At 40.5% G+C, this 27,766-nt stretch overlaps 1 protein-coding gene across 3 annotated transcripts in view; it reads left to right on the top strand.

Annotated features, from left to right (window-relative positions):
- The window catches only part of SENP6 (SUMO specific peptidase 6), a 611,027-nt gene that overhangs the window by 287,882 nt on the left and 295,379 nt on the right, over positions 1-27,766 (top strand). For all 3 annotated transcript variants that reach the window (XM_053710452.1, XM_053710454.1, XM_053710455.1), the window contains one exon: positions 13,646-13,854. In XM_053710452.1, the coding sequence (XP_053566427.1) occupies positions 13,646-13,854 (209 nt within the window). The remainder of the gene's footprint in view (positions 1-13,645; positions 13,855-27,766) is intronic.

Consider the following 27,766-nt stretch of genomic DNA (forward strand, 5'->3'; position numbering starts at 1 on the left):
CCTACCGTTTGGTCTAGCGACTGCCCCATCAGGGGGGAACGAGAAGCTCCCTAGCTATGAGGGAAGTATCTTAGATTCTGGAATTGGCAGAGAAACAGAATTGTTCGCTCTCAGCGATCCACATTCTGGGTGTGGACAACTGGGAAGCGGATTTTCTCAGCAGACAATCGTTTCATCCAGGGGAATGGTCTCTCCATCCCGAGGTGTTGGAGGAGAGCTGCCACAGATGGGGGATGTGTTTTGCGGATCTGGTGGGGATGTCATCATCTCCTCCATGGAGGTTACCCTGTCGCAGAGACCTGCTGGTTCAGGGTCCATTTCTTCACCAAAATCTTGATTCTCTGAGGCTGACTATGTGGAGATTGAACGCCTAGTCTTAGCCAAGAGAGGATTTTCGGAGAGAGTGATTGATGCTCTCATTCAGGCCAGAAAGCCAGTCACTCGGCACATCTATCATAAGGTGTGGAGGACCTATTTGTCCTGGTGTGAGAAACATGGTTAGGCTATCCAGTATTCTGGCTTATCTCCAGGATGTGGGTGGCGTTTTCTTATGTCCATTTTATTGCATTTTTGGGTTTATTTTTGAGCCTTTTTTGTATGCATTTAGCTCTTTATTTATTATTCTTAGCTAGTATTATCGTTATTAACTTTTAGTCTTATATGAATTTAACATTGTTCTATTAAGGTTTTTACAGTTTGTTAGCACCGGTGCTATTATAGCTATATGTGTCTGAATGTCCTGTGATAAAATGTTTTATTAGTAAATGTACCTTTATTAAACTAGTTTTATTCAACACCCCATTATTTGTATCACAATTTTTCAGCTGAGTGTGTTTTAGATACATAGGAGTCCTACTAGTATATGTTGTGATTTATACTGTTATAACTTAGCCCCGTGACTTATCCATTTATCTATACTGATAGTTATCACCTTGTGTTTAGACCCAAAGGGGCATTTTATTACTTCTTTTATGCATTGGATCGCAATCAATTTACAACATTGATATTTTACTATTAATATTATTTATTTGATTTTATTTGATCTGTTATACAGTTAGCCTTCAGTGGCGCCACCCACATCCCTTTTTTCTTGGTTTAACGATTTTTTCACACACTGTGAGGAGTGTGAATAGTGGGTAGGCTACAACTGTCATCACTGAGCTCCCTGACATATCTAACTTATCTTATCTCCAGGATGGACTGGTTAAGAGTCTTGCTGCCAGTTCCTTAAAGGTTTAGATTTCGACTTTGTCTGTACTGTTACACAAGAAGCTAGCGGAGCTTCCTAATATTCATTCCTTTGTTCAGGCTCTGTCTAGGTTCAGGCCTGTCTTTAGAAATTCTGCTCCTCCTTGGAGCTTGAACTTAGTTCTTAAGATTTTGCAGAGGGCTCCGTTGGAGCCTATGCATGCACTTGACATTAAACTTCTTTCCTGGAAAGTCCTATTCCTACTGGCTATTGCATCGTCTCGCAGAGTCTCTGAGTTAGCGGCCTTGCAATGTGAGCCTCCTTACCTGTTTTTTCACACTGATAAGGCTGTTCTTCGCAAGGGATTGGGGTTTCTTCCCAAGTTTGTGTCGAATCGTATGGAGCAGATTTGTAAGGGGGGAACTTGATCATCTTTACATACTTTTGCTAAATTTTTACAAATTTTATGTTTTTGCTGCGACGGAGGCAGCTTTTGGGAGTGGTTCTGCAGTCTGTGGTTCCCTCAGTTTAGGGTCCGCCTCCTTTTACCAACAAGTGTCCTCTAGAGCTTGGCAATTTATTCCAACAAGCAATGAATGATGTAGTGGACTCTCCTCCCATTAAGATGAAAAACATAAATTATGCTTACCTGATAATTTAATTTCCATCTGTGGGAGGAGAGTCCACTGCTCCCTCCCGTTTCTCCGGTGGGCGGACCTAAATTTAATTAATTTTTTCTGGCACCATTTGTATCCTGATATTTCTCCTTCTGTTCCTTGTTCCCTTGGCAGAATGACTAGGGGATGAGGGGAGTGAGGGAGGTATTTAAAGCATTTGGCTGGGGTGTCTTTGCCTCCTCCTGGTGGCCAGGTTCTTAATTCCCACAAGTAATGAATGAAGCAGTGGACTCTCCTCCCACAGATGGAAATTAAATTATCAGGTAAGCATAATTTGTTTTTCATTGAGATAAAATGGAGCAGTGACAACTACAGGTAGAAAATAAAAGTGTAGGCAAAAAAATTATTTTACTACCCCTGCCTTTCTTTCTGCAGACATGCAGTTTCTGCGATCAGATCGCAGCATGTTCTGTCTTGGGGCTCATGCCCCTCTAGGTATCGGATGATTACAACAGGGATTTAATTATCCTGCCTATTAGTTGAGTTTCAGGTTGCTTTGGGTTCTAAATTAGGAACCTAACCCCCCATTGTGAGCACTAAACTGTGGCAAATTACTCCTGTTTTTAAAGGATAATCCCCTCTGTCAATGGAGTGGGACGCCCTAGTGATTGCCATAGTACTAGTGATCACCTGATAGAACGATAGGCATATAAAACAAAAGCTTCTCTGCTGCCCCCACAACACTTAGATCATGAGACCTCTTACTTTAAGAGACAGTAAACACTTTGTAATTACAAGACAATTCTGCTATATATCAGCCAAGTCAAAACATTTTAAAAACAAATTAACTTCCTTTTTACTAAAATGACTTTTCAGTAGCCAAGCTCCACCCACCATTTACCTTTTTTGGAAAAGCCAATCTAGGCTTTAGTCCAAAGACAACAAGGCTAGTCACTGTCATAAAGTTATTATAAAATGCATTGTTTTGCAGCTATCTGCTAAAGACAATTTGAAATAGTTATGTTGCAGAGTTAGCCTTGATAAGTCAGCATGGTACTTTTCAAGTTTGTGTGAGTGTGTGTGTGTGTATGTATATATATATATATATATATATATATATATATATATATATATATATATATATATATATATATATATATATATATATATATATATATATATACACACACATATAACATGTGTGTTTTTTAAATATTTAGTACATGACAACCCCTGTGCTGCTGTTTACTACGTACACCATAAAATGCTTTTGTTTGATTTTATATTTCTGCAAACTAACATTATTTTGTAAAAATGCTTGGTTTGCAAAAAAATAAATAAATAAAGGTATAATTTGTGTATGGCACAGAAAAAAAAATACAATTTGTGTAAGTCAATACAGCTAGTAGCATTTGACCATAGAATGGCTGACTCTACTTTATTCTTAGCTTACATACAATCACATTTGACCATACAGTGGCTGAAGTTACTTCACTCTAAAGCCCCCTCTACAGGTTGCATGCAAAGCATGAATTTGCGTCCATTTTATGTTTACTCGGGCAAGTACAGATTTCAACTATCAGTGGTCTTCCTACCAGACTTACATTGTGAGAAGCTGCACATATTATTGGTGACATCTCCAAGGATGTTCTAGTATTTTGCATGAATGTTGTTTTCCACATATAAAAATCTCTCAAGATTTTAACCCAGTTAGCTATCATAATTTTTTCTGAATTCACAAAACTGTGAAAGACATGGGTCTAGTCTCCATTGCTACTGTTAACTGTGTAAACTGTTGTTAACAAGCATTGCCTATAAAGTCTATGGATATGTTTTACCTTACCACCAGTGAAACTAATCCATCATTAGTTGGAAAACAGACATTGTCTTAAGACACCATCCCAGTTTCATGAGCAAGAGATACGTTTGCTTTCTCCTACATTGGTGTGTCCGGTCCACGGCTTCATCCTTACTTGTGGGATATTCTCTTCCCCTACAGGAAATGGCAAAGAGAGCACACAGCAAAAGCTGTCCATATAGCCCCCCCTGGCTCCGCCCCCCAGTCATTCTCTTTGCCGCTCTGAACAAGTAGCATCTCCACGGGGATGGTAAAGAGGTCAGAAAGTTAAAACTTCTAAACGCTTGTCGAGTTCTTCAATCTATTCCTCAGCCTTCCATAGCTCAGTGCATGGAAGTAATAGGACTAATGGTTGCAGCAATGGACGTGGTTCCTTTTGCTCAAATTCATTTAAGACCATTGCAACTGTGCATGCTCAAACAGTGGAATGGGGATTATGCAGACTTGTCTCCCCAGATTCAAGTAGACCAGGTAACCAGAGGCTCACTCCTCTGGTGGTTGACTCAGGATCACCTGTCTCAGGGAATGAGTTTCCGCAGACCAGAGTGGGTCATTGTCACGACCGACGCCAGTCTCTTAGGCTGGGGCGCGGTCTGGGACTCTCTGAAAGCTTAGGGTCTATGGTCTCGGGAAGAGTCTCTTCTCCCGATAAACATTTTGGAACTGAGAGCGATATTCAATGCGCTCCTGGCTTGGCCTCAACTAGCGAAGGCCAGATTCATAAGATTTCAGTCGGACAACATGACGACTGTAGCGTACATCAATCATCAGGGGGGAACAAAGAGTTCCTTGGCGATGAGAGAGGTATCCAAGATCATCAAATGGGCGGAGGATCACTCCTGCCATCTATCTGCAATTTACATCCCAGGAGTAGACAACTGGGAGGCAGATTATTTAAGTCGGCTGACTTTCCATCCGGGGGAGTGGGAACTTCACCCGGAGGTCTTTGCCCAGTTAACTCAACTATGGGGCACTCCAGATATGGATCTGATGGCGTCTCGTCAGAACTCCAAGGTTCCTCACTACGGGTCCAGATCCAGGGATCCCAAGGCGACACTAGTGGATGAATTGGTGGCGCCCTGGTCGTTCAATCTGGCTTATGTGTTTCCACCTTTCCCTCTCCTTTCCAGGCTTGTAGCCAGGATCAAACAGGAGAAGGCCTCGGTGACTCTAATAGCTCCTGCATGGCCACGCAGGACTTGGTATGCAGACCTGGTGAATATGTCATCGGCTCCACCATGGAAGCTACCTTTGAGGCAGGATCTTCTAGTACAAGGTCCATTCGAACATCCAAATCTAGTCTCTCTGCAGCTGACTGCTTGGAAATTGAACGCTTGATTCTATCTAAGCGTGGGTTTTCAGATTCGGTTATAGATACTCTGGTTCAAGCCAGAAAACCTGTGACTAGGAAAATTTACCATAAGATATGGCAAAAATATATCCGTTGGTGCGAATCCAAGGGATTCTCTTGGAGTAAAATTAAAATTCCTAGGATACTTTCCTTTCTCCAAGAGGGTTTGGATAAAGGTTTGTCAGATAGTTCTTTAAAAGGACAGATATCTGCTCTGTCTGTTTTGTTGCACAAAGGTCTGGCAGCCGTGCCAGATGTACAGGCGTTTGTACAGGCGTTAGTCAGAATCAAGCCTGTCTACAGACCTATGACTCCTCCATGGAGTCTAATCTTAGTTCTTTCAGTTCTTCCAGTTCTTCAAGGGGTTCCGTTTGAACCCTTACATTCCATAGATATTAAAGGGACACTGTACCCAAAAATTTTCTTTCGTGATTCAGATTGAGCATGAAATTTTAAGCAACTTTCTAATTTACTCCTATTATCAAATTTTCTTCATTCTCTTGGTATCTTTATTTGAAATGCAAGAATGTAAGTTTAGATGCCGGCCCATTTTTGGTGAACAACCTGGGTTGTCCTTGCTGATTGGTGGATAAATTCATCCACCAATAAAAAAGTGCTGTCCAGAGTTCTGAAACCAAAAAAAAAGCTTAGATGCCTTATTTTTCAAATAATGATAGCAAGAGAACGAAGAAAAATTGATAATAGGAGTAAATTAGAAAGTTGCTTAAAATTGCATGCTCTTTCTGAATTACAAAAGAAAAAATTTGGGTACAGTGTCCCTTTAAGTTACTATCTTGGAAAGTTCTGTTTTTGGTTGCTATTTCTTCTGCTAGAAGAGTTTCTGAATTGTCTGCTTTGCAGTGTACTTCACCCTATCTGGTATTCCATACAGATAAGGTAGTTTTACGTACCAAGGCTGGTTTTCTTCCAAAAGTGGTTTCCAACAGGAATATTAGCCAGGAAATAGTTGTTCCTTCTCTGTGTCCGAATCCAGTTTCGAAGAAGGAACGTTTGTTACACAACCTATATGTGGTCCGTGCTTTAAAATTCTATTTAAAAGCAACAAAGGATTTCAGACAGACATCAACCTTGTTTGTCGTTTATTCTGGTAAGAGGAGAGGGCAGAAAGCTACTGCTACCTCTCTTTCCTTTTGGCTGAAAAGCATCATCCGATTGGCTTATGAGACTGCCGGACGGCAGCCTCCTGAACGAATTACAGCTCACTCTACTAGAGCTGTGGCTTCCACATGGGCCTTCAAGAACGAGGCTTCTGTTGATCAGATCTTCTCTGCATACTTTTGCCAAATTTTACAAATTCGATACTTATGCTTCTTCGGAGGCTGTTTTTGGGAGAAAGGTTTTGCAAGCTGTGGTGCCTTCCGTTTAGGTTACCTGACTTGTTCCCTCCCTTCATCCATGTCCTAAAGCTTTGGTATTGGTTCCCACAAGTAAGGATGAAGCCGTGGACCAGACACACCAATGTAGGAGAAAACAGAATTTATGTTTACCTGATAAATTTCTTTCTCCTACGGTGTGTCCGGTCCACGGCCTGCCCTGGCTTTTAGTCAGGTTTAAAATTTTTATTTCTATACACTAGTCACCACGGCACCCTATAGTTTCTCCTTTTTCTCCTAACCGTCGGTCGAATGACTGGGGGGCGGAGCCAGAGGGGGGGCTATATGGACAGCTTTTGCTGTGTGCTCTCTTTGCCATTTCCTGTAGGGGAAGAGAATATCCCACAAGTAAGGATGAAGCCGTGGACCGGACACACCGTAGGAGAAAGAAATTTATCAGGTAAACATAAATTCTGTGTTTTCATTTTAAACTTGATACTCAAAACAATTGGTTAAGGCTACCCCATGCATTTTCACAACAGAAAATGCAACTTTGCTGTACGTTGAACGGTAAAATAGAGGTATGTGATAGAGCTGCGCATCTTCACCTGTCTCACGATTCGATTCGATTACGATTATCATCGTAACGATTCGATACGATTCGATTCTACGATGCATCGCGATGCATCACGATTACTGCACTATTTCTGCCCAATTTTTAAATTTTTCAGAAAAAAAAATTCAAGAAGTCAAAGTATTGAAATAAACTCTTTTTTTATTTTATTAGCTCAAAAAAGGACACTCTTCCTGTGGCAAAGTCTGAACACAGCAGACAACAACAGTTTATAGAACAGTAAATACTAAATGGCAATTGTTGTATTGGTTTGGAAACAATATTATGGCATCAAACTGTAGTTACAGAGTACGTAGTGTAAAAAGTGCAGTGCTCACTGCTCACAGTGTACTTCTTCAGTAAAAGAAAATATTTAAATGTATATATTATATATTAGTAAAAGTACACTATACACTTGTAAAGAAACATGAACAACAAATAAATGTCTAACCTATCTATGTTGGTTTTAATTTAATTTCTTTACTTACTTAGTAATAATAATATAATACTTAGACATTAAATTAAAACCCAAATAGATAGGTTAAGCTTAAGTTACCACCATAATACCTTATTTGTGTGAAAATTGTCCTCAGAAAACAAAACATAAATCCCTTATAGGTACAAAATTACAGGTGCAGTCCACTGTGCCTTCATGACTGTCAATTTGTGGCAAACAAACATCACGTGAAGAATCTGGAACACAACACACAGCACAGAGTGTGCACACAACACACATGTGATTGTGACATATACAATTAGTTTACACACAGTTACAGACTTACAATAGTACTAGAGAGAGAGACATTTAAAACAAGTAGCATTGAACTGAACTACTATAACTACAGTTTCTTCTTGATGATTATATTATCTTTATGGGATCACAAATATAATTAGTTATTAGTTACTGTTAAAGCAGTACTACACACAACTGAACACAGTGACTGAGTCTGTCACTGAACAGTACACAGCAGTCACACACAAACAAACAATACATAAAAAAGGACACAGACATCAAGGAGTAAATCATGGTGAAGAAAGGGTGGCACGCCACTCACCTGAGGTGTGTGTGCTTTATTTTTGTATTGTGCTGTTGTGTGTGGCACTGTGTGCTGTGTGTGCTGTACTGTCTGTAGTGTACATTATATTTGTGATCCAATAAAGATTTACTCAAGGTTTACTCAAGGCTTTTCCTTCCCCTATAGTGGTTTGGCTTCAGTCTCACTCTCTGCATAGTGCACTCATAGACAGTTAGACAGTCACACTCACTAGACACTCAGACACTAGAGACACAGTGGGACACACACACAAACAAAAACATTCAAAGGCACCACAGCCACCCAGTCAGCCACAGTCACACTCACACTCATAGACACTTAGACACTGGGACAGACACACAATCACATACAAACAAAAACATTCAAAGGCAGTTAATACACTCATCTCAAACACACTCATAGAGAATGAGATACATACAAACTTTTCAAACTGGCACTCACTTACTCACAGACACACTCACACACTCATAAAGAGACAGTTAGACACTGCAGTACACACATTGTTATTGTTAACTGGTTGGTTATATTCGGTTAACCCCTACAGATCTGCCTGAGAGTGGGTGGGATGGCATTTGGGATTGGGAATTGGGATCATAAACAAAAACATATGATATCTTTCTTAAAGGGTCTATTTAAAATAGACAATTTTTAGTGTGAATGAATAATATTAATAATCCCTTATGCAGTGTGCACTATGCACTCACTGCATTGCAAACTATACAGGGGTGTGCTGTAAACAATAGCACAACATCTACAAAACAGAGCACTTCCTGATTGGCAAACATCACAGTAACACTAGAAGTAGTAATAGACATTATACAACAAGTAGCATTGAACTACTAGATTTACTAACTTTGATTATCTTTATGGGATCACAAATATATTGTTACACAACACACACACAGTCACACACAGTCAAACAATACCAAAAAAAACACACATCATAAAAAGAGTGAATCATGGTGAAGGGTGACACTGACTGACACGCACACATGAGGTGTGTGCAGTTGTGTGTTGTTTCTTTTGTATTGTGTGTGTGTGACTGTGACAGAGTGACGTGGTCGGTCGTGTCGTGTAGTGTACTAGTATATTTTGTGATCCAACAAAGATTTACTCAAGGTTTTAAGCTTCATTTTTCAAAAAGCTATAAGCTATATAACAGTAACAAATATAAAATAACTTAACAGTAGTCTGCACTGGGCAGTGGGGCACACAGCACTTTCTTCTGGATGTGCCAAAAAACATTAAATATTAATATTATAAACCTGAATCACTACTCAGAATTATGGAATATGTAGGTTTTTCTGTAAGAACACTAGTTGATCCACATGCTCTGGTTTGAGGGTGCTTCTTTTTGCCGTTACCACATCTCCTGCAGTGGAGAAAACCCGCTCTGCAGACACGCTTGTACCTGGGATACACAAGTATCGCTTTGACAAATGAGAGAGGAGGGGAAATATGACCTCATGTACATGCCACCATTTCAAAGGGTCTTCAGTGAGAGGCAGAGATGGGGCTTTACAATATTTCTCTATTTCCTCTTCAGCCTTGGCATAGGGGGTCTTGGGTTCTATTGTACCTTCAGTGTCGGTGAAAGACTGTCCCAGCAAAGACATGAGAAGCGATGTGGACTTTCTTTTGGGAGGAGAAGGGTTATCCTCCTCGATGGCTGATTCTTCTTCCAGAGTTTCTTTTCCCTCAGGCAGTGGCACTTCATCCACGTTTGTCCTCCTAGATGTAACTGTACTAGTACACTCAATCTGTGTTTGAACAAAAGAATAGAAAAAATAGCATTCATTATTACCTCGAGCAGCCAGCCAGCTAATGCTATGTGTGTGCTCAGAGAGACAGTAATGCATAAATAAATGCATGCAACAACAGCTCACATCTATTAGGAAGGACTCGGGAGTGGACGGAGGAGGAGGAAAGTTGACTGACTGTGGCGTTTTCAAACTGACTTATATAATAAACCTTGTACTCATTAAACTAGCTACTAATCAAGCTACTGCAGTGATAGCTAAGCCTATTTTGTATGGATGGTATGTTTTATGTTTGTTTTCAATTTATAAATTTTTCAAGAAACATGATGCAATTAAAATTACCTCCAAGGATGCAGCCTCCTCAGTCACTCCTCTGTATATCTCCAATCTCTCCTCCTCTGTGAGAATAAAAGGCAGTCCCTTAAAACGAGGATCCAGGGCAGAGGCTGTATAAAGTATCTTCTTCTCTGCCTCACTGCTGTACCTCTTCAGGAGATCTGTTTTGATGGCATTCTTGATCTCATGGATCATGGGTGTGTCTCCCATGGTGTCTGTCATGTTCTGGAGCAGTTGTGCATTTAGAGGGGCAATGAGAGAAACGGTTGGATTGCGCTCTTCTGACATCAGTGTGGTTGCATCTTTCATTGGCTTTAATGCACTCACAGCATCCTCTGCATTTGACACATCTGTTTCGTTGAGAGTGCAGAGATCTGACTCACTTTTTCTGACTTCTGGAGACAACAATGTGGCACAGATTGCAGGTTGCTGTTCTAGGAACCTCTCGACCATGTCATATGAGCTGTTCCACCTTGTTGTCACATCAGTTATCAGCTTATGATTCTTCAGGCCAAGACATTTCTGTTTTTCTTTCAGACAGTGGTTTGCTGTAGTGCTGCGGTGAAAAAATGTTGATATTCGTCGCACTCTGCCTAAAAGCCTGGAGAGCGTGGCCACTTTCAGCGCCCGCTGGGATGCGAGATTCAGTGTATGGGCGAAGCATTTTACATGAGGGAATTTTCCAACTTGAGCAGCAACAATCATGTTCGAAGCATTGTCGGTCACAAGCACTACAGATTTATCGGACAGCTGCCATTCTTCCACGACACGAGACAGTAGCTCCGCCAGATGAGAACCCGTGTGAGACTCATAAACTGCTCTCGTTTGCAGCACATGCGACAAGATCTTCCAGTCCTTGCTAATGTAATGTGCAGTTACTGTTACATAAGACTCCGTCGTGACTGAAGTCCATGAATCACACGTTAGTGCGACTCGACTGGCTTGGCTCATTGATGCAATTACCTGAGCTTTTGTTTCTTGGTAGAGTGCAGGTATAACGTTTTCTGTTAAGTGATTGCGTGACGGGATCTTATAACGTGGCTCTAGTGTCTTCAACAGGTTGCGAAACCCAAGGTTTTCCACAACAGAGTAAGGCCGTAGGTCCTTCGCTATGAAAGTTGCCACAGCTTTGGTTATTCTCTTCCCTTTTTCAGAGTTGGGTGGCAAAGTTGACAGCATTGCATCAATTCTTGGCTGATGAGCTTCAGCTAGTCTTGTTATTTCCTTGGCAGTGGCACTGGCGGCAGCGGCAGGGGTTAGCATCTCAGAGTGAAAACGTCTAACGTGATTTCTCAAGTTAGTAGTATTCCCTAGGTATTTAATTTTTGTGTGACAGGCTTTACAAACCGCGTGTGTCTTGTCCAATTCGTGCTTTCCAGTATGTTCATAAAATCCAAAATGTGCCCAGATGCTTGCTTTTAAAATGCTAGGTGCATTTTTTATCTCTCTATCTTTTTTGTCTCCCTCTGTCATTTTAGCATGACATGTACATATGTGACGGATGATGTTGTTGTCAACGTCAAACTCTGTCAGTGTTAAAAAAAAAAAAAAAAGAAAATACACTAAGTTCCAGTTGTCAAAATGTCAAGCCGCAAATGTAAAATCAACAAGTACTAGTAACTTCAACTACTTTGCCAATGCCATACATTTTGCGAACATAAATTTTAAAACAAATTGCATTGTGATAATTGCAGGGGACATCACTCACTCACTGACACAGTTACTGTAATATATTACACAGTCACACTTAAAGGTGCAAAAACCCAAACATTTACTTTCATGATTCAGATAGAGAATACAATTTTAAATAAACATCATAACTAACTCTTCTATTATTTAATTTGCTTCATACTTCTCAGATATCGTTTGTTGATGACATATTAGCAATGCATTGCACACTGCACAGCACACACATTACTTACTAAGTATATAATACTTATTACTTTGTGCACAAGGAGGAGGCTATGCATTTCAACAAAGGATAAGCAAATTATATAATAGGGAAAGTTGTTTAAAATTGCATGCACTTTCTTGAATTAATATATTATTAAAATATTAGAACTTCAGACCAGGCCATCCATCCATGTGAAAAACATGTAGATAATAGATACAGATTAGACTTTATTAGACAATAATAGTATACTATATTTATTTATAATACATTTTTTATATATGCAATATTATTCAATAATGCAGCAATTAATTATGCAGCAGCCTGAGCCTCAGTCAGCTCAGCATACTACGTTAAGTAAATAAGGCAAGTATTTAATTGTTACCCCTTATTGTGTAATAAATGTGATTGTGTACCCCTTATTGATTTGCTCTTTAAGTAAGTTAATAATTAGTTTACCTATTGGCAAATGGCAAGTAGTAGGCAGTTGAGGCAATAGGCAGGCATGGCAATGGCAATTATGGCATGGCATTGGCAAAATGTACAACGTTTTGGTAACTAGTATTAACTAAACAAACAGTTAGTCTAATTCTCACCATAGGTCTCCTCCTCTGTCTCCCACAAAATAAAAATGAGCCCGCCGTGTAGCTGTAGTATACCGCCGTGTACCATCATCAATCTCAGGCAACACACTCCTGCTTTGCTGCTTTGCTCCTACTGCGTAACTTCGGCACTTCAAGAGACCGCCCATGGAGCGCCCATGTTGCTTTATTGGGTGACGTGACGTCAGTAACGTCAAAACGATGTACCGCGCACTTTCTTTTACTTTTCCTGGAGGCTGGTCACGTGGGTAACGTTAATCGATTATCGCGTCTCAGCGCATCGATGCAGAATCGTTTCATGCCGCATCGCGATGCATCGTCAAAACGATTATTTTTGACAGGCCTAGTATGTGAAAACATAAATGAGAGGGGAATACGTGTAGTTCCGGCTTATAATAGGGTATGACACACATTCTGGGATGCTGTAATGTGATGTGGTTCAGATAGAGAATACAGTTTTAAACAACTTTCCAATTTACTTCAATAATTTGCTTTATGCTCCTGGTATCATTTTGTTGAAAAACATACTTAATTAGGTTCAGGAGTATCAGTTCATTACTGGTAGCTAGCTCACCCAATGTGTTCAGCTAGCTCCCAGTATTGCATGGATGCTCCTTCAACAAAGGATGCAAAGATTGTACAGCAAATTTTAGAATAGAAGGAAATTGGAAGGTTTAAAATTATGAAAGTGAAATTTGGGATTTTGTGCCCCATCATGTCTACTTTATGTGCCATATAGATAACATTGTGCTCACTCCCGTGGAGTTACACATGAAAAAGCACGTATTGGCTAAAATGCAAGTTTGTAAAAATCACTGATATAAGGGGCAGTCTGCAGAGGCTTATATACAAGGTAATCACAGAGGTAAAAAGTATTAATATAGCAGTGTTGGCAATGCAAAGCTTTTTAAACAATTTCAAGTAGACCCTTTTTAAACAATTTCAAGTAGACCCTTTAACTTCCAATAAGTAATAGACATATTTGTATTCCACTAGGATATTTGATAAGGTTTTTTTCTTTTAATTCTATTTCTTGTAGTCGTCCTTTCCAGTGATGATGAGGAGGGTGATGCTAGTATGAGAAACACAAACCGAATTGAAAGCATCTCTCCCAGGCCTGCTGATTCTGCTTGCTCCTCTCCTGCTCCGTGTTCAGGAAAGGTGGAGGCAGCACTAAAAGAAAATACCAGTTCACCGGATTCTGATGTTACTGTTGCATTACCCAGAAAAGCAAGAATGAAAGACCAGGTAGGTTATGTAAAGCTTAAATTTGCATTTTATTTGTAAAAATATTTGTTATTGTTATTATTACTACATCTCTTTTTTTTGGCAAATATTACATATGGGCTAATCTACATATATTCTTTCTACTAGGATAATCTATACAGACTTCAGTGCATGTGAAGTTTGTGAAGCTATTTTTGCCATATGTTGTATTGTTGCATTTTTCTCTTGCTAGGTGTATCCAGTCCACGGATTCATCCTTTACTTGTGGGATATTCTCATTCCCTACAGGAAGTGGCAAATAGAGCACACAGCAGAGCTGTCCATATAGCTCCCCCTCTAGCTCCACCCCCCAGTCATTCTCTTTGCCAGCTCTAAGCACTAGGGTCTCTCTACGGGAGGGTAAAGTGAATGTGGTGTTAGAATTGTAGTTTTATATCTTCAATCAAGAGTTTGTTATTTTTAAATGGTACCGGTTTGTACTATTTACTTTCTAGCAGAAAAGTGATGAAGAATTCTGCTGAGAGGAAAATGATTTTAGCATGTTGTAACTAAAATCCACTGCTGTTCCCACACAGGACTGAGGAGTACCAGAAAACTTCAGTTGGGGGGAACAGTTTGCAGGCTTGACTGCAATGAGGTATGTTCAGTCATTTATTTCTAGACAAGACTGAGATAATGCTAGAAGACTGACAAGATCCCCATGTGGGGAGGGTAAGCTATGTTCTGAGACTTAAGTGATGGTAAACTCCGCTATTGCTAAGTTCAAGAATTTGATTAGTTATTATTATATATATTAAACCGCATTATCAATTTCTAATATTTATATGTAATTTTACTAAAAATTATCTTTATTCACAAGCCGTTGTTGCGCCGCCTCGCTCCGCCCCTTGCCTGAATAAACTTGACGTTTGCCTATTCTCCACCCTCTCTACACGTCAGACAATTTGCACGCTCCTGACTCTGACATTTCAAACGCATGCGCATTGGAGCAAATGACGTATACCAAGTAAACACGGAGTCACGAGATTCAATGTTTACTTGGTTCAGTTTGAAGTAAAAGTTTGACTAGATAGAGAGTGCGAGCGATCGGTCCCTTCTAAAATGAGCATACTTGCCTAAAACCAAAATATAAGTAAGTTTATAAGCGCATGCGTTGAAATTACATGAACGCGCAAAATTGGCTTCGCTTTTTAACGCTCCTAATTGGTTGGCCTTATGCTGCGAAGAATGCAAGACTGCGCTTGCGTAAATCATGTTGCATAGAAGTAAGCCTGTCTGGCGACAGGCTTACTGATTGGTAGAATAAAATAAACAATCAATGTGACATCACAGGGGGCAGGTGATAGACGGCATTAGACGGAGCGATTAGACAAGGATTTATAAGTGTTTTTACATACATACCATTACATGACATTGAGTCTGTAAATTGAATGTAATGTAACAATAGCAATAATATAATCAATATATACGGAGTTTACCATCCCTTTAGTATAGAATTGAATGCTTACATAACAGGGCTAAATAGGCTGGTTGACACTAATGCTGGGCAATCGATTATTTATTTTAAGAAATACTCGTTGGAGACACTTTTTTAAGCACTTTGGAGTGTTTTTCTGGGGTTATTATCCACATGGCAAAAATTTGGTCACTTAGAAGTGATTTTTGTAGGCCTCACAACTCCGGAGTGGAGTGGGAGGGGCCTAATTTCACGCCTCAGATGCGCAGTTAGAATTAAAAGACAGTTCATGCTGCTTCACATGGAGGGTCCAGCTGCTGATTGAGGGCCTAAAAGAAGCTTTATTCCCCCAAAACTGATCCCTAAGGGCAGGTAGGGCCACAGCAGTAAGCTGTGGCAAGTTACTGTAGTTAATTAACCGGTGGTGGCTTTAGGCTGCTCCGGTTTGGGCATTAATCGTTCTGAAACTTGTGGTGCAATCATATTAAAGCCTTAGGTACATACTGTGAAAATTTCAAAAGAATTGGTGCATTTTTCACTGTTTCGTAAAATTGTGTGCTCTTTTTATTTCTTAAAGGCACAGTAATGTTTTTTCAAATTGTGTTTTTTATTTGATTAAAGTGTTTTCCAAGCCTGATTGTGTATGCTACTAGTCTGTTAAACATGTCTGACACTAAGGAAAATCCTTGTTCAATGTGTTTAGAAGGCATGGTGGAACCCCCTCTCAGAATGTGTCCCAATTGCACTAATATGTCTATACACTTTAAAGATCATATTGTTTCACTTAAAAGTGTGGCCCTAGATGATTCTCAGACTGAAGGTAATGAGGATAGTTCGTCTACCTCTCCCCATGTGTCACAACCAGTTACGCCCGCTCAAGCGATGCCTAGTACCTCTAGTGCGTCTGCCCCTATTACATTGCAACAACTAGCGACAGTCATGGATTATTCCCTTGCGGCCTTTCTATCCAAACTGCCAGTTATTCCTGCAAAGCGTGATAGCTCTGTTTTAAGAACAGATTATGAGCAGTCTGAAGCTTTGGTAGCCTTATCTGATGTACCCTCACAACACTCTGAAGTGGGGGTGAGGGATTTGATGTCTGAGGGAGAAATTTCCGACTCAGGAAAGGTTTCTCATCAGGCAGAGTCAGATTCATTAGCGTTTAAATTTAAATTGGAACACCTCCGCGTATTGCTCAGGGAGGTATTAGCCTGGATGATTGTGACCCTATGGTGGTCCCAGAGAAATTGTGTAAAATGGATAAGTATCTAGAGGTCCCTGTATACACTGATGCGTTTCCGATCCCTAAAAGGTTTGCGGATATTGTTACTAGGGAGTGGGATAGACCAGGTGTCCCTTTTGTCCCCCCCCCCCTATTTTTAAGAAAATGCTCCCCATAACTGACCCCAGGCGGGACTCGTGGCAGACGGTCCCTAAGGTAGAGGGGGCAGTTTCTTCACTTGCTAAGCACACAACCATACCAATTGAAGACAGTTGTGCTTTTAAAGATCCTATGGATAAAAAGTTAGGTTTACTTAAGAAAATTTTTGTTCAACAAGGTTTCCTTTTCCAACCTATTGCCTGCATTATTCCTGTAACTACTGCAACGGCTTTCTGGTTTGAGGCGCTGGAGGAGTCGCTCCAGACGGAGACCTCATATGACGATATTATGGATAGAATTAAGGCTCTAAAGCTGGCTAATTCTTTTATCACAGATGCCGCTTTGCAATTAGCTAAGTTAGCGGCAAACAATTCAGGTTTCGCCATTATGGCGCGCAGAGCGCTTTGGCTCAAGTCATAGTCGGCCGATGTGTCATCAAAATCCAAATTATTAAATATCCCTTTCAAAGGAAAGACCCTTTTCGGGCCAGAATTGAAAGAGATTATTTCAGAAATCACCGGGGGAAAGGGCCATGTTCTCCCTCAGGACAAGCCTTTTAAGGCTAAAAACAAAGCTAATTTTCGTTCCTTTCGTAACTTCAGGAGAGGTCCTGCTTCAGCCTCTACAGCTGCAAAGCAAGAGGGTAACGCTTCACAGCCCAAGGCAACCTGGAAGCCTTACCAGGGCTGTAACAAGGGTAAACAGGCCAAAAAGCCTTCAGCTGCTACCAAGACAGCATGAAGGGGTAGCCCCCGATCCGGGACCGGATCTAGTAGGGGGCAGACTCTCCCTCTTCGCTCAGGCCTGGGCAAGAGATGTTCACAATCCCTGGGCATTAGAGATTGTTACCCAGGGATATCTTCTAGAATTCAAGGACTCCCCTCCAAGGGGAAGGTTCCACATTTCTCGTCTGTCTACAGACCAGACAAAGAAAGAGGCGTTCTTATGCCGTGTAGAAGGTCTACATACGATGGGAGTGATATACCCAGTTCCAATTGCAGAACAAGGTCTGGGTTTTTACTCAAACCTGTTTGTGGTTCCCAAAAAAGAAGGAACTTTCAGACCAATCCTGGATCTAAAAATTCTAAACAGATTCCTCAGAGTCCCATCATTCAAGATTGAGACCATTTGGACAATCTTACCTATGATCCAGGAAGGTCAATATATGACTACCGTGGATCTAAAGGATGCGTACCTGCATATCCCTATCCACAAAGATCATCATCAGTTCCTCAGGTTCGCTTTCCTAGACAAGCATTACCAGTTCGTGGCTCTTCCATTCGGTTTAGCCACTGCTCCCAGAATTTTCACAAAGGTGCTAGGGTCCCTTCTGGCGGTTCTAAGACCACGGGGCATAGCAGTGGCGCCTAATTTGGACGACATCTTAATTCAGGCGCCGTCCTTTCACAGAGCCAAGGCTCACACAGAGATTGTATTGGCCTTTCTGAGGTCTCACGGGTGGAAGGTGAACATCAAAAAGAGTTCTCTGTCTCCACTCACAAGGGTTCCCTTCCTAGGAACACTAATAGATTCAGTAGAGATGAAAATATTTCTGACGGAGGTCAGAAAGTTGAAACTTTTAACTACTTGCCGAGTTCTTCATTCCATTCCTCGGCCATCTGTAGCTCAGTGTATGGAGGCAATCGGATTAATGGTAGCGGCAATGGACATAGTCCCTTTCACTCGGATACATCTCAGACCACTGCAACTGTGCATGCTCAATCAGTGGAATAGGGATTATGCAGATTTGTCTCCTCAAATACAGTTGGACCAGGAAACCAGAGTTTCTCTTCTCTGGTGGTTGTCTCAGGATCACCTGTCTCAGGGAATATGTTTCCGCAGACCAGAGTGGATCATTGTAACGACCAACGCCAGTCTGTTAGGCTGGGGTGCAGTCTGGGACTCCCTGAAAGCTCAAGGCTTATGGTCTCGGGAAGAATCTCTTCTCCCGATAAACATTCTGGAACTGAGGGCGATATTCAACGCGCTTCAGGCATGGCCTCAACTAGCTGCGGCCAAATTCATCAGATTTCAGTCGGACAACATCACGACTGTAGCTTACATCAATCATCAGGGGGGAACAAAGAGTTCCCTAGCGATGAAGGAAGTAACCAAAATAATCAGGTGGGCGGAGGACCACTCCTGCCATCTCTCAGCAATTCACATCCCAGGAGTAGACAACTGGGAGGCGGATTTTCTGAGTCGTCAGACTTTTCACCCGGGGGAGTGGGAACTCCACCCGGAGGTATTTGCCCAGTTAACTCAGCTATGGGGCATTCCAGAGTTGGATCTGATTGCGTCCCGTCAGAACACCAAGCTTCCTCTCTACGGTTTTTAATATATTTTGCATATATTTGCCATGAGTCAGGTCTGTGTATATTTCCCTTTGCAGTCTAACAGTTTCAGCATGGAGATTATGTTTATGGTAGAATTTAGATATTTTTCTTTTTACCTGGGGTTCCAGTTACTTGTAACTTGGAGTCTGTTTTTCAAAATTTTCATGGGCAAACTAGGCTCGCGATGACGCAAAATGCTACTTTTTATTGTTATTTTTGGCGCGAAGTTGCGCCTGTTGTGAAGCAAGTTGCGGCATTTTATTGTGCTTTGGCGCTAACGGTTTTTACCTCTGCATTTGCGTCATTCTTGGCACCAAAATGTGTTATATTAAGTGTCTCCCTCTTTTGCTCGCTGCTCTCATTTGTTTATAGAGGGCTATGATGCTTGGTTTTGATTTTACTTATGTATAAGAATTTTATCATAAGCATTTTTTCCCATTCCTGAAACTGCTATTTTGAGGAAATTGGATATTTTTGTTTAAATGTTTTTTCTTTTTTGTTACATTTTGCAAGATGTTGCGAGCTGATCCTGCCTCTGATGTTACTGTAGGAACTAAGCTGCCTGAATACAATTCTACCAAAGCTAAGTGTGTTTGTTGTAAATTAGCTGATCTTAATTTTTCAGCTCAAATATGTGGCACATTATTACATGCTGATCATGTTTCTATAAGTACAAATACATCTAGTGTTATTCCTTCACAGTCTAATGTACATGATATTCCTGCAGATATGAAAAATGATATTGCTGCAGCCATAGAAAAGACTATGACTACTATTCTGTCTTCAAATAAAGGTAAAAGGTCTTTCTAAACTTCTCATAAATCTGAGGAAATTTGTATTGACTGACAGCATACTGAAGTATCTTCTGCTGAGGATCTCTCTGGCTCAGAGGATCCTGCACCATAGACTGAAATTGACAAATATTCTTTCTTTCATGTAATTAGCAAGAGTCCATGAGCTAGTGACGTATGGGATATACATTCCTACCAGGAGGAGCAAAGTTTCCCAAACCTTAAAAATGCCTATAAATACACCCCTCACCACACCCACAATTCAGTTTTACAAACTTTGCCTCCCATGGAGGTGGTGAAGTAAGTTTGTGCTAGATTCTACGTTGATATGAGCTTTGCAACAGGCTGAAGCCCGGTTTTCCTTTCAGAGTGCAGTGAATGTCAGAGGGATGTGAAGAGAGTATTGCGTATTTGAATACAATGGTCTTCCTCTAGGGGATCTATTTCATAGGTTCTCTGTTATCGGTCGTAGAGATTTCTTCTCCTACCTCCCTTTTCAGATCGACGATATACTCTTATATACCATTACCTCTACTGATTCTCGTTTTAGTACTGGTTTGGCTATATACTATTTGTAGATGCGTGTCTTGGGGTAAGTAAATCTTATTTCTATTTTCAAAGCTATGGTTGGGCACTTTATATGTAACGTTCTAAATATATGTTTTAAACTTATATTTTCCATGGTTCAGGTTAATCAGTATTCCTTCTTTCAGACTGTCGGTTTCATTATTTTGGGAAATGCATATTAATAAATATTTTTTCTTACCTTCAAAAATTTTCAAATTGACTTTTTTCCTTGCGGGCTGTTAGGCTCGCGGGGGCAGAAAATGCTTCAATTTATTGCGTTATTCTTGGCGCAAACTTTTTGGGTGCAAAATTTCGTCATTTCCGGCGCCATAGTTGACGCCGGAAGTTTACACATGGTTGAGTCATTTTTTGACGCATGTGTGTTAGACATTTTTTTGCGCCAAAAAATGTGGGTGTCATTTTTGGCGCCAAAAAATATGGGCATTATACTTGGCGCCAAATAATGTGGGCGTCTTACTTGGCGCCAAAAAAGGTGCGCGTCATACTTGGCGCCATTTTTTCACATTATTTCAGTCTCACTTTTTTGTTTCTTCTGGTTGCTAGAGGCTTCATTGTTTTGCATTTTTTCCCATTCCTGAAACTGTCATTTAAGGAATTGGATAATTTTGCTTTATATGTTGTTTTTTTCTATTACATATTGTAAGATATTTTAAAAGCTGTTCCTGAATCAGAAAATACTGAGGGATTCCTGATGACTGATATCAGTCCTACCAAAGCTAAGTTCATTTATTTTAATGTTCTGAATGTTTATATTTAGCTATGGTTTGTAATAGGTTTTTATGATAAACTTTTACATGCAGAGTCCATTAGTATTTATGCATTATCTATTGCTATTCTTTTTACATCTTATGTACAAGATATATTTTGGAATTTATAAGAATATTTTTCTGATTCTAGTATAAAGGCTTTGTCTGCTATCCCGCCTTCTAATAAAATGTTTAGGTCTTTTTTAAACTTCTCATTTAGTTGATGAAGTTTCAAATGACCAACAACATACTTAATTATCCTTCTCTGATGGTGTATTTTCTCATTCAGAATATTCTTCATCAGATATTGACACTAACAAATCTACTTTTTTATTTTTAAATAGAGTACATTAGTTTTTTGTTGAAAAGGTGTTGATTATTTTGGATATTGAAGTAACTAGTTCTTTTTGATTAAGACTAGCTAACATTTAAATTCTGCTTATTAACCTTCTGTGGTTTCTTCAGAGGTTTTTTTCCAGTTCCTGATACTAGGGAATGGAATAGGCCGGGAATTTCTTTTATTCCTTCTTTAAGGTTTTTAATTGTATCCTTTGCCGGCAGTTAGTTTTCAGTTTTGAGGAAGATCCTCCAAGTTAATGGGACTATCTCTACTCTTGCTAACATACTACTATTCCTATAACAGATAGTATTTATTTTTTTCCTTGGGAAACTTGTATCTTATTTAAGGAAAATTATTTATTTCTCCAACATAGGTGTGTCCGGTCCACGGCGTCATCCTTACTTGTGGGATATTCTCTTCCCCAACAGGAAATGGCAAAGAGCCCAGCAAAGCTGGTCACATGATCCCTCCTAGGCTCCGCCTTCCCCAGTCATTCTCTTTGCCGTTGTACAGGCAACATCTCCACGGAGATGGCTTAGAGTTTTTTAAATCTTCTGGAATTCAAGGGGCTTCCCCCAAGGGGGAGGTTCCACAGGTCTCAATTGTCTTCAGACCACATAAAAAGACAGGCATTCTTACATTGTGTAGAAGACCTGTTAAAAATGGGAGTGATTCATCCTGTTCCATTAGGAGAACAAGGGATGGGGTTCTACTCCAATCTGTTCATAGTTCCCAAAAAAGAGGGAACATTCAGACCAATCTTAGATCTCAAGATCCTAAACAAGTTTCTCAAGGTTCCATCGTTCAAAATGGAAACCATTCGAACAATTCTTCCTTCCATCCAGGAAGGTCAATTCATGACCACGGTGGATTTAAAGGATGCGTACAGGTATACCTCACTTTACAGCGCTTCACTTTACAGCGCTTCACTAATACAGCGCTTTGTGGAGCTGAAGTTCAACCTCCAAGGATTTTAAAACAGTGCTGTAATCTTTGTGAGATTGCAAGAAAAGTGACTGGCACCATTTTATTATGCTTAGTTCACTCTGTTTACAGCATTACAGTGCAATCTGTGTCTCAGTGCTATACTCTGGCATATTGTACTACAGTGATTGTCACTATTTTACAGGTACAGTATTTATTGAATACTGTGCTGTGCGAGTGTTAAACTAAACTTAGCGCTATTGTACACCTAATATAAGTTAGTTAAAACATGTTTTTAAACACATTGGCAAGTGAAAAGAAAGCTAAAACTGCCTTGTTCCACTTTAAGGCGGTTTTCACTTTACAGCGGGGCTCCGGTCCCTAACCCGCTGTATGAGCGGGGTATACCTGTATCTACATATTCCTATCCACAAGGAACATCATCGGTTCCTAAGGTTCGCCTTTCTGGACAAGCATTACCAGTTTGTGGCACTTCCATTCGGATTAGCCACTGCTCCAAGAATTTTCACAAAGGTACTGGGGTCCCTTCTAGCAGTGCTACGACCAAGGGGCATTGCAGTAGTACCTTACTTGGACGACATTCTGATTCAAGCGTCGTCCCTTCCACAAGCAAAGGCTCATACGGACATTGTCCTGGCCTTTCTCAGATCTCACGGGTGGAAAGTGAACGTAGAAAAAAGTTCTCTATCTCCGTCAACAAGAGTTCCCTTCTTGGGAACAATAATAGACTCCTTAGAAATGAGGATTTTTCTGACAGAGGCCAGAAAATCAAAACTTCTAAACTCTTGTCAAGTACTTCATTCTGTTCCTCTTCCTTCCATAGCGCAGTGCATGGAAGTAATAGGTTTGATGGTCGCTGCAATGGACATAGTTCCTTTTGCGCGAATTCATCTGAGACCATTACAACTGTGCATGCTCAGTCAGTGGAATGGGGATTATACAGACTTGTCTCCGACGATACAAGTAGATCAGAGGACCAGAGATTCACTCCGTTGGTGGCTGTCCCTGGACAACCTGTCACAAGGGATGAGCTTCCGCAGACCAGAGTGGGTCATTGTCACGACCGACGCCAGTCTGGTGGGCTGGGGCGCGGTCTGGGGACTCCTGAAAGCTCAGGGTCTTTGGTCTCGGGAAGAATCTCTTCTCCCGATAAATATTCTGGAACTGAGAGCGATATTCAATACTCTCAAGGCTTGGCCTCAGCTAGCAAAGGCCAAATTCATACGGTTTCAATCGGACAACATGACGACTGTTGCGTATATCAACCATCAAGGGGGAACAAGGAGTTCCCTGGCGATGGAAGAAGTGACCAAAATCATTCAATGGGCGGAGACTCACTCCTGCCACTTGTCTGCAATCCACATCCCAGGAGTGGAAAATTGGGAAGCGGATTTTCTGAGTCGTCAGACATTTCATCCGGAAATCTTTGCCCAAATTACTCAGTTGTGGGGCATTCCAGACATGGATCTGATGGCCTCTCGTCAGAACTTCAAGGTTCCTTGCTACGGGTCCAGATCCAGGGATCCCAAGGCGACTCTAGTAGATGCACTAGTGGCACCTTGGACCTTCAACCTAGCTTATGTATTCCCACCGTTTCCTCTCATCCCCAGGCTGGTAGCCAGGATCAATCAGGAGAGGGCATCGGTGATCTTGATAGCTCCTGCGTGGCCACGCAGGACTTGGTATGCAGACCTGGTGAATATGTCATCGGCTCCACCATGGAAGCTACCTTTGAGACGGGACCTTCTTGTTCAAGGTCCGTTCGAACATCCGAATCTGGTCTCACTCCAACTGACTGCTTGGAGATTGAACGCTTGATTTTATCAAAGCGAGGGTTCTCAGATTCTGTCATTGATACTCTTGTTCAGGCCAGAAAGCCTGTAACTAGAAAAATCTACCATAAAATATGGAAAAAATATATCTGTTGGTGTGAATCTAAAGGATTCCCTTGGGACAAGATAAAAATTCCTAAGATTCTATCCTTTCTTCAAGAAGGTTTGGAGAAAGGATTATCTGCAAGTTCTTTGAAGGGACAGATTTCTGCTTTGTCTGTGTTACTTCACAAAAAGCTGGCAGCTGTGCCAGATGTTCAAGCTTTTGTTCAGGCTCTGGTTAGAATCAAGCCTGTTTACAAACCTTTGACTCCTCCTTGGAGTCTCAATTTAGTTCTTTCAGTTCTTCAGGGGGTTCCGTTTGAACCCTTACATTCCGTTGATATTAAGTTATTATCTTGGAAAGTTTTGTTTTTGGTTGCAATTTCTTCTGCTAGAAGAGTTTCAGAGTTATCTGCTCTGCAGTGTTCTCCTCCTTATCTGGTGTTCCATGCAGATAAGGTGGTTTTGCGTACTAAACCTGGTTTTCTTCCGAAAGTTGTTTCTAACAAAAACATTAACCAGGAGATAGTCGTGCCTTCTTTGTGTCCGAATCCAGTTTCAAAGAAGGAACGTTTGTTGCACAATTTGGATGTAGTTCGTGCTCTAAAATTCTATTTAGATGCTACAAAGGATTTTAGACAAACATCTTCCTTGTTTGTTGTTTATTCTGGTAAAAGGAGAGGTCAAAAAGCAACTTCTACCTCTCTTTCTTTTTGGCTTAAAAGCATCATCAGATTGGCTTACGAGACTGCCGGACGGCAGCCTCCTGAAAGAATCACAGCTCACTCCACTAGGGCCGTGGCTTCCACATGGGCCTTCAAGAACGAGGCTTCTGTTGATCAGATATGTAAGGCAGCGACTTGGTCTTCACTGCACACTTTTACTAAATTTTACAAATTTGATACTTTTGCTTCTTCTGAGGCTATTTTTGGGAGAAAGGTTTTGCAAGCCGTGGTGCCTTCCATCTAGGTGACCTGATTTGCTCCCTCCCTTCATCCGTGTCCTAAAGCTTTGGTATTGGTTCCCACAAGTAAGGATGACGCCGTGGACCGGACACACCTATGTTGGAGAAAACAGAATTTATGTTTACCTGATAAATTACTTTCTCCAACGGTGTGTCCGGTCCACGGCCCACCCTGGTTTTTTAATCAGGTCTGATAATTTATTTTCTTTAACTACAGTCACCACGGTATCATATGATTTCTCCTATGCAATATTCCTCCTTTACGTCGGTCGAATGACTGGGGAAGGCGGAGCCTAGGAGGGATCATGTGACCAGCTTTGCTGGGCTCTTTGCCATTTCCTGTTGGGGAAGAGAATATCCCACAAGTAAGGATGACGCCGTGGACCGGACACACCGTTGGAGAAAGTAATTTATCAGGTAAACATAAATTCTGTTTTTCAGGTACTTTTCTTAGACCTGTAATTTATTTTGCTGATGTTGCAACTGCTTCAGTTTTCTGGTTGGATACTTTAGTGCAACAAGTATTGGATTATGATTTGTTTAGCATTGTTAAGTTGATCAACATGCTAATAATTTCATTTGTGTCGTCATTTTTTTGATATTTTCGCAAATGAGGTTTAATCTATGTCTTTAGCTATTTTAGCTAGAAGAACTTTATGATTTCAATCTTGGAATGCTAATTTGATTTCTAAATTCCATATTTCTTTTTTTCCAAGGTAATCGGTTATTTGGTTCACAATTGGATTCAATTCTTCAACTGTTACTCTGGGCTGCAAGATTGAGTTCTAAGGCTAAATATTGAGCTTTTTTTCTTACTAAGGAACGGAATTCTAAATTCTTCCCCAAGTAACATGCTTATAATTAAAAGTTTTCTTCATTCAATTTAAGCCATTTTAAAAAGCAAAGTCAGCTCACCAAATTTGCATTTAGGTGCAGTTCATATTCCAGCTTAGCTGGTAAGGGGTAGGTTAAGACTTTTTTAATAAATTTGTTTGGTTCAATTCGGTCCAAACTTCTTAGATTTGGATACAGAATAGGATTCAGAGTAAAACCGTCTGTGAGAAGTATTTTTTCTCTCTCTAACATATTCCAGCTATTCCAGTAAGGCTCACACTTTCCTGAAGTGTGTTTCAGTCCTATATGTATTGGGTACTTGTGAAGCGCGGCTGGTCACCCGTTGGGGCTGAAGGCGCTGCTCAGACCTGGAGTTTTCTGGGGTATTTATACCAGTTCCTTTTTAGGAACAGGATTTGGGGGTTTTATTCAAAACTATTCATTATTTCAAAGATAGAAAATCTTTTTGAATTGTCATATAAGTATACCATCTTTTAGAATGGAGTTTATATGGTCTATTCTGCCTTTTTTGGTCAGTAATGGCATTATTTGTTCACAATAGCGCTGCGGAATCTGTTGGTGCTCTACAAACAACCGATAATAATAATAATAACAATAGATACAATAGATGCATATCTTCATTTTCTGTTTTCATTCAGATTATTTTCATTTTCTGAGATTCTCTTTTTTTGACAAGCATTATCAATTTGTTGCTTTTCCTTCTGGTCTAGCGACAGCTCTAAGAATCTTTTCAAGGTTCTCAGTGTTTCCTTATTTGGACGGTCTCGTGGTACTGGCTCAGTCTTTTCGTTCTGCAGAATCTCATACGATTCAACTTTTGTTGTTTCTTCAAGACATGGTTAGAGGATCTTTTTATTAAAAGCTCTTTGATTCCTCAGACAAGGGTCACCTTTTTTTTAAGGTTTCCAGATAGATTGTGTCAATGTCTTTGTCTCTAGCAGACAAGTGACAATTTTATTGGGTTCCGTTTGTCGGAACCTTCAGTCTCTATTATTTCCTTCAGTTGCTATATGCATGGAAGTTTTTGGTATTATGGCTGCAGCATTGGATTCGATTCCCTTTGCTCATTTTCATAAGAAACTTTTCCAGTTTTTTATACTGAATTAATGGTGCAGGGATTCTAGGATATCACTTTTTATATCCTTGAATCCCAATGTTTAACTATCTTTGATTTGATGGTTAGATCACCATCATTTAATTCTACGGGTCTCTTCGGTGCATTCAACCTGGACCATGATCACTACAGATGCGAGTCTTTTAGGTTGGAAGGCTGTCTGGGGATCTCTGTCAGCACAAAGGGTTTTGAAATCTCAGGAGGCGAGATTACCAATCGATATTTTGGAACTCCATTCATTTTTCAGAGTTCTTCAGTTTTGGCTTCTTTTTGAAGAAAGAGACGTTTATTGTTTTTCAGACAGACAATGTCACAACTGTGGCGTATGTCAATCATCAGGGTGGGACTCTCAGTTCTTAGGCTGTGAAAGAAGTATCTTGGATACTTGCTTGGACTAAATCCAGCTCCTGTCTAATTTCTGCGGTCCATTTCCCAGGTATAGACAATTGGGAAACGGATTATCTCTGTCAATCAAGCTTTACATCCGGGAGAATGGTCTTTACCTAGATGTGTTTTTTCAAATTGTTCAGATGTGTGGGCTTC

The sequence above is a fragment of the Bombina bombina genome, chromosome 4, assembly GCF_027579735.1.
Source record: "Bombina bombina isolate aBomBom1 chromosome 4, aBomBom1.pri, whole genome shotgun sequence".
NCBI classification, from domain to species: Eukaryota; Metazoa; Chordata; class Amphibia; order Anura; family Bombinatoridae; genus Bombina; species Bombina bombina.